General features: G+C 33.7%; 1 protein-coding gene across 1 annotated transcript in view; it reads right to left on the bottom strand.

The window, feature by feature from the left end:
- LOC149065620 (ATP-dependent 6-phosphofructokinase-like) overlaps window positions 1–15,029 on the bottom strand; it is a 115,897-nt gene that overhangs the window by 32,502 nt on the left and 68,366 nt on the right. The window contains exons 11-13 of the mRNA XM_089254042.1: window positions 13,536–13,623; window positions 12,218–12,364; window positions 9,957–10,027 (exon numbers count right to left, since the gene is read on the bottom strand). Of these exons, the coding sequence (XP_089110168.1) occupies window positions 9,957–10,027; window positions 12,218–12,364; window positions 13,536–13,623 (306 nt within the window). The remainder of the gene's footprint in view (window positions 1–9,956; window positions 10,028–12,217; window positions 12,365–13,535; window positions 13,624–15,029) is intronic.

Raw genomic sequence — 15,029 nt, 5'->3', positions numbered from 1 at the left:
ATACTTCTACCCACCACATATTCTAATATATCTGAGGAATCCTTCCCTAATACAGTGAAACACCTACTGTAAACCAGACTAGTTTGTCATGGCAGTTAAAACTTTGTGACATGTCACACAACAAACTTTCAAATTTGCCTGGCTTTACAAAATGGTTCAGAGAGAAAATACTTCAGCTCCTGTCATCTCTATTGGTGGTAGTACACATACACAGGCGGAACAGTCCTGTAAATCTATTTCAGGTTATGCGTGTTGAGTGATTTTTAGAAGTGTGTTGAAACTTTGTGCTAGTATACGAAATATAGAGCAGCTGTAGATGTTCAAAGTGGGCTTATTAGAATATATAATTTATTATAACTCAGTGAAAAGATTTGGTTTATTTTGGTAGAAGTTTATTTTTGCCACCATTTTTCAACAAAATATGTGTGACTTACAGAAATGTGGGGCAACAAATTGTGACAGAATAATTTTTAAGAATTTGAAAGCTGGAATATAACCCCTCCCCACTTGAGCACAGTTCTAAATGGATTATGTGGATGTGTTCAAGAGAGAAAATGAATCTGCAAGTGAAAGCTTTATAGAGCATCTTAATCAGCAAAGAACTGCATTGACAGAGAGAGAGAAAGGCAGACAAGAAACACAAGAATCAATGCGACTCTTGGGAAGAGCAACTCTGCATTGGATTTAAAGAGTTCATCAGGTGCAAATATCCCAACTCTTTCTGCATGTAGCACAAAAAGTTCAGATGGCCTAATGAGAAGAAATAAATCTGGAATCAAGATAAAGAAATAGTGTTCAGGATAAATGCTCTTAAGCAAAATTGAATGAGACATTTTTGATGTTCCTAAAATAAATGGGTTGCTAGCAGAAGTATAACTATAATTATAAGTATAATTATTGTTAAAAACTTGCACTTGCATCTTGATTATTTTTTCTAAACTATTTTCTTGTATTTACTTTCAGTTGTCTACATTTTCATTAAAAACTAATAACTTCATGATATAATTCTACCAAAATTATTCAATATTTGTTTCTTTCAGAGTCCTAAAAAACCATATGCAAGTAAAGTTTTGTGACACGTCAAAATATAGGCAAATCTGAGTGTCGCAAAGTTGTACTATGTGAGCAGGGTAACTTTGTGACAGTTATTTAGTTATTAATTATTATCTAATAATAATTATTATTATTATCTATCAAAATAATTAAAAGAGTAATCTATAATTGAAAGATAAATGATGATTATAACTATAACACACAATATATTAAAAAGAAATTAATATTTTCACCTAGAAACTTTACAAAACATCAAAAACTGTCAAAATAACCCTGGTTTACCGCGCATGCATACATGACAATACTCAACAGGAGAAATGTATTGTTATAGATGGAATACATTAATACAATGGAAGATAAATTGGGATGAGAGATTAATATCATTATATAGGCGATTATCATTATAGAGGGTATGGGTTACATAGTATTTTTGCTGTATACCTCCTCAAGAACAAGATTAAGTTGTATACTAAAAATTAAACCATTTATCAGAAATTAAAAAAGTTAAATACTTTTAATGAACACATACCCAACAAATGCACATAATAAGCTTATAATACTGCATAGGAAAAAAACCAAGAAATGATGGACAACAATGAGGTGCCATCTGTTGAGGACTTATAAAACTTGAAATGTTTAACATAGTTTACATTGACTTTACCAGTCTTCCCTGTTAATTGTTTAGTTTGTATCTTGAAAGTCCCATCTGTCAATAGTCTTGACACCATTAATGGTTTGGTCATGTCTGACACCTGTTCCTCAGTGAAGACTTGTTTGACATTAATTGTGCCCTCAAGTACTTTCTCACCCACAAAGAAATGTTTCAGTTCGATGTGTTTGGTGCATCTATGGCAGTGTTTCTCAACCACCGGGCCCTGACCACATTCAAACTGGGCTGTGAGTGATTAGCATTTCATTTTTTTTTATTCATTTTCTGTTGGTCATGTATTTGACTGGGCCTTTGGCTCACAATAATGTATGAAACCGGGCCGCAGGCTCGAAAAAAAAAGGTTGAGAACCACTGGTCTGTGGTACTCTGGATTGTGCCATAATTTTACTGCTGCCCTGTTGTCCACTTGAAGTATAGGAACGTCCTCCAATTGACCATATCCTGAAACAGTCTATGAGTCAAATGACTCTATTGGCTGTTTTTGATGCTACAACAGCTTCAGTTGTTGATGTGGCAACAACAGCTTTCCTTTGGCTACGCCAAGTGATAGCTCCTCCTGCATATATCCAGATGTTGACGGACTAGTTTTTGTACATCCTTCAATATCTAAATCACTAGAACACTGAAGCACTTCTTTTGTGATAGTTGCATGATAAGTGATTTCATATTGAACTGTGCCAGCAATGCAACGAAACTCTTTCCTTGTTCTTACTTTATATTCTGCAGATGGATTTTCCAGTGATCAAGGCCGATAACCTACATTAGGCTAAATCTGGTCTAGTTCCCACCATTAGATATATCAGAGCACCAACAGCCTGTCTGTACAGAAATATAGATATGACATCTTCAGTACTTCTGAATTCTTCAATATAGGAGTTACAACAGGTTTTGCATTCATCAAAACCAAAAAGCTGAAGATTTTTCTAGTATATCCTTTCTGATTAACTGTTGACTTGTCACTATGGTAATCAATTTCAAGTCCTAGAAAGCATGAGACTTCACCAACAGACACCTTGAATTTTGCTTTTAGTTCCTTGATCATTTCAGAGTCCTGTTGATCAGATGCAACGATTGATCTGTCACTTACATATAATGCTATCAACCATTTTCTACCTTTCTTCTCATGAAACAAAACATGGATCTGCTTTGCTTAGTTTGAAGCAGAGTTCTTGTGAAAACTTTGAAAACTCTTACTCCAACAAGATTTGCGAAATTTACATAAGACCATTTATGAAATTGATGTCCTCCTTTTGTCTAAAGTATGGGTTTATACTGACGAGGTTGATCTTTACAAAATTTCAGGTTTTAACTTAATTTATTGTTCCCATGACTATAATAGATCTGGATGTATTTTTGTGTATACAAATAAATCCTGCTAATTTTTCATTCACGATTCATTAACCATGCTCTGAAATGATTGTGTTTTATCTCTAACTGAATTACAAACTACTAATACTCTACCTACACAGATCTCTTATTCAATAAATTGTTTTGTTGATGAATTAGATGCTATATTAAGAAATGTTAAATGGAAAAATTTTATTTTTCTTGGTGGCATTAACATTGATTTATTAAGCTCAGATTCTAGTGATATTCGATATTACATTGATATGCTTTCCAGTGTCATGGACTATCACCATTAATTAATGTTGTAACCAGACCAATATCTCAATCCTGTTAAGGATTCATTTATCAAAATGAAATACATTTTCATTTGTAATTTACAAAGCATTACTAACATTCATTCTTATGTATTTACTACTGATTTAAGTGATCACTATCCCATATACTTTGCAAGTTTATATTTCCATCTCCTAGATTGATGGCTGCTTTGAATTCTCCAACTATTGCGAAAAATATTTACCAATTATACATTTCTTCCTAATAATTTTAATTCTTGTTCAAATGACCCCAGCAAGGCATTTGATGATTTTATTCTCTCACTTGAAACAATTGTTAAAAATCATTCCCGTTGTCACATGGTCAATTGGTGTAGGATTCCTAATAAATGGATTATGAAAGATCTTCACAAACTGATCAAAATCAAGCAAAAGTTGTATTTAAAAAGCAAAAAAAAAAATAATCATTTGATAATTTGATCTTATCTGCATACAAAAGTAGTTTCTCGTGTCAAATTAAAAATAAAATTGCCAAACAAAATTACTCTCAGCAATTTAACAGACGCAATAAGCCAGATACGAAATGGAAATTTATTAATAAATTATCAGGTACTAAAGATAAACAATCAAAATCGCCTTCTGAACCAAACATGTGTCTCTCTCTCTCTCTCTCTACTAGCTAATAACTTTTAATTCACATTTTTTTATAAATATATCTCATTCTAATTGTGTTATCCCTTATGATTTCCAGTTTTCTCTCTTTCCCGAAATCCAAACTCTATTTTTTTTAATCTCCTACTAACCCTCATGAAATCCTTTAAATTCTTCAAAAATAACCTACTTCTACTTCCTCTGGTATTCTAAACTCTATTTTAAAAATGCTCCCTTATTGCAGTCTCCACTATATCTACTCTCATCAATTCTTGCATTTCGGAAGGTGTTTTCCTGGATAGTATGAAAATTGCATCAGCTATTCCAATTTAGAAATCCGGTGATTCAAATGACCACAATAACTACAGACCTATTTTAATCCTTAATTCTATTTCAAAGCTGTTTGAAACCATAACGAAATCTTGACTCTTCCCTTTTTTACATAAATATAACTTTTTTTCTCCCAAACATGGATTTCTACCTAACAAAAACACAGGATCCGCTCTTCTAGATTTTACTTCTGTCTATACTAATATTGATAAATCTTACAAAATAGTTGTTATTTTCCCAGATATCAGAAAAGCTTTCGATAGTGTCTCTCATGAAATCTTGATTGAAAAACTTAGTTTCTGTGATATAAGAAGTGTTTCTTTCAAACTTTTACAATCTTACCTTCATAACAGATACAAATTTGTTAAATGTGATGATAAATATAGCAATAATATGAAAACTATTAATGGTGTCCCTTCAAGGCTCTGTTCTTGGCCCCTTATTATTCCTCATTTTCATTAATGACTTGTAACTTTAACATTGTTGGTAACATAATATTTGCTGATGATAATGTCATTATTTGTAGTGCTAAAGACTACCAAACTTTGACTAGCACAATTAATCAAGACTTAATTAAAGTGTGTGACTGGTTTTCAGCTAATAAATTAACTATTAATGTATCCAAAACTAAATTTATCCATTTTTCCTTATTTAATTACCTTCTACTTAACATTAATATTGTTTTATATTGTATATATTTTATTATATTTTATATATATATTAATTATTATATTATATTTTATATATATATTAATTATTATATTATATTTTATATATATATTAATTATTATATTATATTTTATATATATATTAATTATTATATTATATTATATATATATATATATTTTATATTGCATAATAATTCTATCTAAGGTTCGAGTCAACATAAACACCAAGATATTTGAAGTAAATTCTATCAAATATCTTGGTGTTTATGTTCACTCTAACCTTAGATAGAATTCTCATATCACAAATTCACAGCAAACTTCATATTATTTGTACAACAAATTGTACAAAAAATTTGTACAATTTGTACAATTTGTACAACAAATAATATGAATACTTCTTTTACTTGTTGTACAAATTTTTTACCTCAAATTTTGTCAATTCCTCTTCCCTTTTAGTTTTGCACTAATAATTTTTTCACTCTCAACTACTCTATGGTTTAACCACCTGGGACAGTGGCACCAACTTCTATCTTTTGATCACTTTGCACAAAGTAATAATTAGACTGATAACTAACGATTATAGTACTCCCTCACTAGAACTTTTTCCATTCTCTAAATATATTACCACTTCAACATCTCTATTTCTTCAAATCAACAGTTATTTTATTTAAAGAACATTCTTTACCTCTGAACACCTTTCATTCTGCAAGAATCGCCTATTTACTCCGTAGGATCTATGAAACGTTTGGTAAGAAACATTTTTCATATTTTGTCCCTAAATTATATAACTCTTTGCCTAATCAACTTCTTCTAAATAATAACTTCTTAAGAATACTTCATTACTAGCACTAAAAAAAAACTAAAATGCTACCTGTTTTCAATAAATAATTTGAGTTTTTTTAAGTGTTTTCGAAAATGAATGTTAATTGACAAAACCTGCAGAACCTGAGAAATAATTATGTTGCCAAATTATCTTAAGTAAAGCCTGATTTCTGATTTATCCTGCACATTTCTCGTGCAGAAAGTCCATAACCCAATATAATCTGAAGCTTAAAGTGGAGCTACATACTTTTCATCAGTGGTTCTCAACATGAGACCACCTGCCCCCTTGCGGTTTTGTGATATCTCAAGAGGGCCACAGAGAGCTGTAAAAAAATAAAGTTTTCAAGTGAAATATGGTGGGAAAAATGTGACTACATTTAGAATCTAAAAGAGCTGTCTGCTATAGAAACAGTCATCTTAACCCTTGGGTCCATGCGGGCATGACCGGAGGCCTCATATCTGATGAGATCAGGTACCAAGTATGTAAATATATAAGCTGTTACTTCCAGCTAAGTGTGGGGTCCTAGAGCAAGAGGTGCAACTAGGAGAAGGCAAAAGGAGTCTGGTGCCCCAAGAGCTGGATCAGAATGGAGAGTTTACTGTTTTTTCATTCAAAATTATGTAAAAAGGGGTGCCAAAATACACTGTCCCTGGGTGACAGAGTAAATTTTCATTTCAAGTTGCGGCCCTGCCTCGGACATCACTTTGCTTTGGGACCCACAATATTGACACAGCCATGCATTAAACCCCCAGAAGAAGGAAACTCACCGAGCTCTAGCCCAGAGTAGACGCAGACACGTCAGGAGGCTCAATTTATTGTGTACGTTTGGTGGATTGTCAACTATTTTGCCCATATAATCTGGTTCTTGGGAGGGATGATCATCCACCATCTGGATACATGAATAGACCAGGGCTCCAGATATCTAATTTATAAAATTTTTGTTTATTATAGATTTAAGTTTCGGTTAACTCAATTCGATAATAAAAAAGATCTTGCTCTTGGATGAGGGTAGGGGCTCAGGAAAGATGGGAGCATAAGAAGAAAATATGGCCCAAAGGGGGCCATGGGCTGAAAAACTTTGAGAAACAGCTTTAAATAAAGACATACAGGACAAATACACAAAATAAACTTACAATACTGTATAAAGGAAATGTGAGGGACAACAATGTGGCGCCATCTGTTGAGGTGTGCAGATTCTAGTATATTCCCGGTTAAGCTTTTTGTTTCCCAACAAATAAATTATTAGTGGATGGCAATAATGAATAACAACAATTATTTCCTGCTTGAAAACATTTATTTAACAATGCTAAGATTAAAATTACAATTTAACAATGCTAAGATTAAGATTACAATTTAACAATGCTAAGATTACAATTTAACAATGCTAAGATTACAATTTAACAATGCTAAGATTACAATTTAACAATGCTAAGATTACAATTTAACAATGCTAAGATTACAATTTAACAATGCTAAGATTACAATTTAACAATGCTAAGATTAAAATTACAATTTAACAATACTAAGATTAAAATTACAATTTAACAATTTTAGGTTCTACCAATAACAAAATGCAAATTTTACAATATTAGAGCTTTTTCTTAGAAGTTAATATATCATAGAAATATCACATTAAAAATTTAAACGGTCTCACAGATCTGTCTGACTAGAACATCACTCAGAGTTTGTTGCAAAGAAATCGTTTCTCCAACCGTGAAGATAATGCAGTTTCTCACCCATCACTCCCTACACGAAGCCATGTCAGTTTCTTTGAATTAGAGTCCATGTGGATCCACACCTTCTTTTATTCTGCTGAAGAAACCGGAGATATTCCATCACTTTATGTGGTCATTGAGGTCAGCAGGATCTCAACTAAAGTATGTGGACGAGAAAATTTCTGGGAAGAAACCTTCACCTCCAGTTCATTGCAAGGGCCGGCCCCAACGCAGGACTCTGACAATTCAGGAAGTGCCCAAGCAATCAGGAGAGCTAGTTTTAGATTATGGAAATCTAGATACAAAAGCAAACAAGAGAGTCGTCACAACACATGCACTGGTTATAAAGGGGAATTCCTCGTCATTTGACACTAGAACCAATCCACTTGAGACTCGTTCAGTATTAAAATTAGCATAATACTTTGAACAGAAAAACTAGTTTACATATGCTTTTACAATTATACACAACTGATTAATTATGATATTTGGAATCTGGCATCAACACAATTGTAAACATTGACGATCTGGCCAGGATCAATATCATCAGGCTTATTTCAGATTGAGTATTTTAATGACATTATATTGCCTGTAAAGTGGCCCACGGTCCACCATCTGTGTGAAGGTAAATATTGCACTTATAAACATATATTTTTAACTAAAAACATATTTATTTATTTCTTTAACCTAGGTGGACGATGACTTATTGTGGGGCTCTTATCTGCGATCCATGGAACTTCCATGTTACACTACCAGCGATCTGCACGCCTCGCTCATGTTACAGAGGACTTAGCACATTTAACATACTTTAAACTTGAAACATTTAACATACTTTATATTGACTTTAACATATTATGCCCTCAAAAAATATCTTACTGCATAAGAAAGACAAATAAACTGTTTCATCACCAGAAAAAAATCTTGTAAAAACAAACAAAGAATGAGTAAAGATATTTAAGTTATGAAAAATTTCTAAACTCACTTATTATAGAAACTTACTTAAACTACTAATAAAAATTTCAGATTAAACAGTTATAAGCAAAGATAATGTCAAGTAATGACCAAGTTCAATTTAAACCAAATCTTCTGAATATGCAATTATTACTTCAAAGATTTGTTATACATGGTGAATTTCAAATAATCTGTTAAATGAAGGGAGTGATACATAAGACCAAGTGGAACATAAAACACTGTAGCAACTATGTAATATCTCAAACCAGTCAAAGTTATGGTGGATAGAAGAGAAATATGTCACATCTGAAAACCTAAATTAGTGAAGTTCCTGAAAGACTTACATGCAAACTAAGCACACGAAAAGCAGAAAAACCCTATAAGGTGACACCATTTCCATCAGAATATCTGGATTTAATGGTGAGCTGCAAGCGCTGAAAGACTGGCGAAGTGCAAAATCGAACTGTCACCAAAAAAATCTGTAATCATCAATTCTGTAATAAACACCCTTCTAGCTACAATTAGTGAAATTTACCAAAAAAATTTGCCTATACCGTAAACTTTAATAAGAGCCTACAATAAACCATATCAATGCTCTAGTTCAAGAGAAATTTAGCCTTTTATTTGCAATACGTCACTGAAATCAGCGTTCATCAAAGTAGACATTCGGAATTAGTGGTTACAGACTTTAATCACAATTGATTTTGCAGAAAAAATCCTATAAGGCGAGACCAATTCCATCAGAATATCTGGATTTAATGGCAAGCACTGAGAGATTGGTGAAGAGCAAAATCAAATTGTTGCAAAAATCTGTAATCACCAATTCCTAATGTTTACTTGAATGAATGCCTATTTCAGTTATGTATTGCATACAAAAGGTTAAATTTCTCCTTAACTAGGAAACACTGATATGGTTTATTGTAGGCTATTTCAAAAGCTCGTGGAGTGGACCAGTTTTTGGTAAATTTGATTGATTGTAGCTAGAAGGGTGTCAGCAGAATTTTGGCAGTTACAGATTTTGGTGATAATTTGATTTCGAACTTCACCAATATTTTAGTGCTTGTAGCTTGCCAATGAATTCAGATATTTTGATGAAAATGCTGTTACCTCATAGAAGTTTTTCTGCTCTTTCCAAATATGCAATTAGCTTGTATGTAGGTTTTTCAGGAACTTCACAAATTAAGGTTTTTTCAGATTTGATGCATTTTCCTTTTATCCACCATAACTTGAAAATTGTAAGAGAGGGCGGAGTTGCTATAGTGTTTAATGTTCCATTTGAACTTGTCTATCACCCCCTTTCATTAGGCAAATTAGGCAGAATTCACCCTGTTATAGAAAAATTTTTGGTTGTGTGTGCATACTAAGACATTATAAAAGTATGTACTACATATTATAAGGTGTGAGATGTACTTAAAATACCAGGCAGATACCCACGCTAATATAATGTGATATGTACTGCATTTCTACTCATTTGCATACCGTTTAGTTCCTAGAAATGCTCCTCCTTGTCCAACCCAGCCATTGACATCGCTCCATTCCATTGTCTGAAACTTTTATGAAAAAAGGAAAATGAGTAAATCACAATTTTTTTTTATTAACAGAGGCTATTATGTACTTTCACATTTGGGCCTAAAAATTGAATAAGGTTCCCTCTAATTGTTTATCATTTATGAAGGCCTACTTTTTCTGTGTGTAGTAGCAATATGTCACCGATGGTGTATTTTAAGATTTTTGTGTAGTATGTATAAGCATTTTTATCATGTGCTGCCATACATATGTGCACAGCTTAAAGACAATATTGCATGTGTTTTTATTAGTTACACACAAAAAATATTCACTAAAAATGCTCCAACTTTCCAGCAAATATTTAACTGACAAGCACAAAACTTCAAAGTAAAGCTCATTCAGTGTACAAGAGCTTGAACAAATCTAAAACAAGAGTTTTTTGAACTGTACAAGTTATATACAGGGTGATTATAAAAAAACTATCCCGACATATGGGCCCCTAACTATCATACCATTCACAGAAACTGAATGAAATTTTGGCATAAGGTATTTTGATGTATGCGCTAAAGAATGATATGGAAAACAACAGTGTCACTCTAACAGTTACGGTTACAGTGAGAAAATTTCGAAAATATCAAATGGCAACACCAAGTTTTTTGTATTGGAATGTGATCTTCATTGTGAAAAATACTAAATAGCGTTCGAACGGCAACTGTAGCATGAAAATCACCGGCGGTAGATAGGCTAAAAGTGAGGACAACCAATAAGGACAGAGAAGCAGCATAAAATAAAGCATTTTATTGTGTTTCACAAATTTTCCACATGACCTTGTGGAGGACTAATCAGGCTGGGATCTCAGCCGAAGAAACGGTGTGACGAATGAAACGAACATTAATGCTCTGGTGCACGGCAAAGTCATTTTTACTTTTTCCTTGCCTAGCTCCGGGGATTTTCATGCTACAGGTGCCATTCTAACGCTATTTAGTGTTTTTCAGTATGGAGATCGCATTCCAATACAAAAAACTTGGTGTTGCCATTTGATATTTTCAAAATTTTCTCACTGTAACCGTAACTGTTAGAGTGACAGTGTTGTTTTCCATATCATTCTTGAGCGCATACCTCAAAATACCTTATGCCAAAATTTACGGTTTGCTGCTATAAACTACGGAGCTACGGGAGACTTTCTCAATACTACAGAAGTCAGTTTAAAAAAGATGGGGTCTTTGAGTTTCTAGTGGTGTGTGTGTGTTTTACTTCGTATTCGCACGTGAGAGAGAAGACTTGGAGCCGATCTGTTTTAGTCAGCGTGTGGAAGGCAATCTGTAAAGCCGTGTCTAAACTTGCCGCTCTAATTGATGCCCAAACACATAGAAAACCTTGTTTTCCATCGAAACCGCCCCCCCCTCGCTATGGTCAAAAACAGGTTTTTGGTTCAGCGTGTGGGTTGGGACCCGGCTTCATTTGCATAGTGCAAGGTCAAGCTCGCGAAACTTGTGTCGGAAAGAATGTTTCATCGTAGGTGCTGTAGGAGAAAGAAACTGGGGATGTGGAAGGGGGTATAGGGTTTCTAGACATCCATATATATGGCCCACAAAAAGTATGCAGGTCGGGATTGCATTGAATATTTATGAATTAAGGGCGACTTCGGAAGCTGTTTCAGGAGGTGGAGGGGTGGCTCATGCGGCCTGAGCCTTTTAGGTTCCAGTGCCAATGAGATGCTGTATTTAATGCACTTTCAATTAAAATTTAAAAGAAAAAAAAATCGAGTTTTTGAGTGATTATTTTTTTATTGTACTATGATTATGAAAACATAGTGATTTTTTTCAAAGCTGAACACACATTCATTACTACTGACAAGCTTTAAGCCAATATTAGCATGTCTGATAATAATACAAAGAAAAAGAACAGCTCACATAAGAGCTGCCCTGTGAAAATGTTTTTCACATGATAATCCTCACACTCACATTTGCTATGAGTATTATTGTCTTCTTTTTGTCACCATGTTGGGTAATTTGCATGTTGTGACCTTTCAGTTTACATTATTTTACTGTGTGAAAAAGTTTTATTTATAAATAAAGTTATACAGTAGATATATTAAATTATGTCACGTATATGATATGTGATGGAGAAAAACCTTTATACCATATTTAGAAGTTCAAATGAACTTCAATGAAAAGACTCCAGTACTACTATGATACTGAGAGCCAAATTGGTCAATAAGCTCATATACTTACATTCCCTTCTATTAAACCTTCGATTCCATCATGAATCCCATAGACTGTGTCACCTCTGAAGAGACAGTTCCTAACAAATGATCTTACTGCTGCATTCATTCCACAGCAAGGAGCACCAATATGCATTACTGCAAGCTTGTACCCATTCTGATTAAAAAAGAAACAACTTCAGTACATAATGATGTTTTAAGTATTGTGTAGTTGATTTCAGCAATAAATTTTAGTATTTGTATTTCATAATTTTTCCCATTTTCATATCCTTTGTTTGCCCACATTGATAGTCCATACTGATTCAACTTTGATACAAAATACAGTCGGACAGCAAAACCATTTTTTATGTGTGAAATTTGTTATGTTCACACCAGCTGGAAAAATGATGCATTGAAAAAAATGAAATGCAATTTGAATGCATAATATGCATTTTCCAATAATCTGAGCATCTCTAAAATACCGGGTGTTCATATTTGTTGGAGTTATTATTGTTGGAATTAGTATCCAGGAAATACTAAAAAATTTCTTATGCATTTCGGCACGATATGGGCAGGGGCAGCTCGAGCTTATCTGTCGCCCCTGCCCAGCGACCCTGGCAAGAGGCTGACAGGGCTTCAGTGAAGGGGACCTCGAGATAAACCTGCTTTTTTTCCAGAAGAAAGCCGCACATCTTATTGTTTACTGTTTGTTTGATGAGTCGGATTGTTTTGATGAGTCGCGAGGGAGGGGCATGACCCCCACCCCCGGTGGGGCTGACAGGGCTCCAACTTGGGAGCCCGGAACTAAATCGTTATAATTTTGCTTTTTTTCACACTAAATTAACTGTAGAAGGGGCCCCCCCATGGAAAATCTGTCTTGGGTTAAGCGAAAGATTCCAGCCTCAGGGTCATGAGGCACGATGTAGGAGCTATGGGGTGGGGGTAATAGGCAGGAGACGCAAAAAATAGGTCCCGTATGGGTAAAGATTTTATCTCAAGCCGCTTCTGCTGGGTATACTTTAAAAAACTCTTAAAAAATATTTTTTTGAGAGAGGTACCCACTCTCTCAAAAAGGACCCAGATTTTGCCAATAAAGTGAAGTATGATGGCATCTCTGTACCATGCCATTTTTTCTCTAAATAGCAAAATTTGCAAATAAGATTATTCACTACCATGGGATTATATGCAGGAAATTATGGTACAGAGGTTTCAACTATATTTCTGAAACATAAAACATACAAATATTGAAATCACAACTTTTGTAAATTAAAAAAATATTTATTCAGATGTGAAGCATCATTTGTGACAATATAGATCCTATCATTAAACTTATAAAATGAAATCATTACTTTGCCTTGAATCTGTTTATCAAAAACTGATTTGGGTGGTCTCAGTCTCGTTAGCATTTTGTAAGTTTGTAGATTTCTTTCAAAACTCCTATAAAAGTAATTTAATAATGAAAAAAATATTCTAATGCATCAAAGAATACTTCAAACAAAAAGAAAATATAAAGATATTTTTTATCTATAATTATATATATTAAAAATATAAATTAGATACAAAAACTATGAGGCAAGAAATAAAATATTTTTCAACAAATACTTTTGTAAAGGAAAAATAGGGGGAATGAAACACATAAGAATGACTAGAAAAAACAATCATATTTTTAATGTAAATATGATTTACATTCATTTACATCAATTTAAAATGTTTTCTAAAACAAAACTGTTTGTGGGGTTAGGCAAAATCGCAATGGCACAGATACACTGACATGTCATAACTTACGAGTTGAATGGTGTCACTATCCGGATGCAACTAGGGTCACCGATTTGGGAATTCTCATTGACGAGAGGCTTAGGTATTTTGACATTGTTCAGCGGTGGTCAAAAAAGCGAATAGAATGCTTGGTCTCATTTTCAAAAAGGTCTCTTCGCGTTCTCCTAAAGTCATTCTTCCGCTTTTTCGAGGCTTAGTTCGTCCTGGACTGGAGTATGCTGTAAGGTTTTGGAGACCATACCTACAGAGGGACATAGACTTGTTGGCACACAGGGCTTGAGTTATGAAGAGAGACTTCATTTTTTGAATATGTTTACATTGGATGAACGCAGGTGTTGAGGAGATATGATCGAAGTGTTCAAAATTTTCAATGGGATGGATAGGATGGACCATGAACTTTTAGTACACCGCCAATCGACTGCTTTTACAAGGGGACACCAGTGTCGATTGGTGAGGGACAATGCAAGGCTATGGTGTCGCAGGGAATTTTTCTCTAATAGGGTTGTTAGTAAATGGAATAGCTTACCCCCGGAGGTAGTAAATTGTAACACAATTGACACGTTTAAAAAGAAATATGATAAACATGTTAGGGTAAATCGAGAAGCTATCCATACTTAGAATAAGACAACCATAAGTATTCTTTATGGGCATTGCATAATATTTTATCACATGTATATATTGTTTATAGTTTTTATTAATTGCATTTTTAATTGTGTTGCTGTATTTTTGAAATATATAACATCCATATTTTTATGGGCATCTTTTTCTCAGCCACCTCGTTGGGCATTTTGCCTGTTGTGGCGTTGTATTTTTATTTGTATAACATTCCTCCTGATACATTAAGAGCTACTGTTGAGAACGCAGTAATGCAATTTAACTTGCTTTCAGAAAATGGTGGAAGCCACATTGAACATGCTTTTTAACACGTTTTAGAAATGATTAAAAACATTTTAAACCCATGTCTTCATGTCTTATTTTGTTTAAAAATATTGCATACAGCGCCATTCCCTACTGGTGGCGAGTTTTTGAACTTTTTTTGTGTGGAAAATTGAATCCATGACCTCCTA

This window comes from Pholcus phalangioides, unplaced genomic scaffold (genome assembly GCF_987345545.1).
Source record: "Pholcus phalangioides strain wild (caught in Gottingen) unplaced genomic scaffold, Ppha-v1.0 ptg000039l_1, whole genome shotgun sequence".
Taxonomy (NCBI): domain Eukaryota; kingdom Metazoa; phylum Arthropoda; class Arachnida; order Araneae; family Pholcidae; genus Pholcus; species Pholcus phalangioides.
The sequence above is the reverse complement of the archived record's forward strand: the minus strand, read 5'-3'. Positions and strand labels throughout refer to the sequence as shown.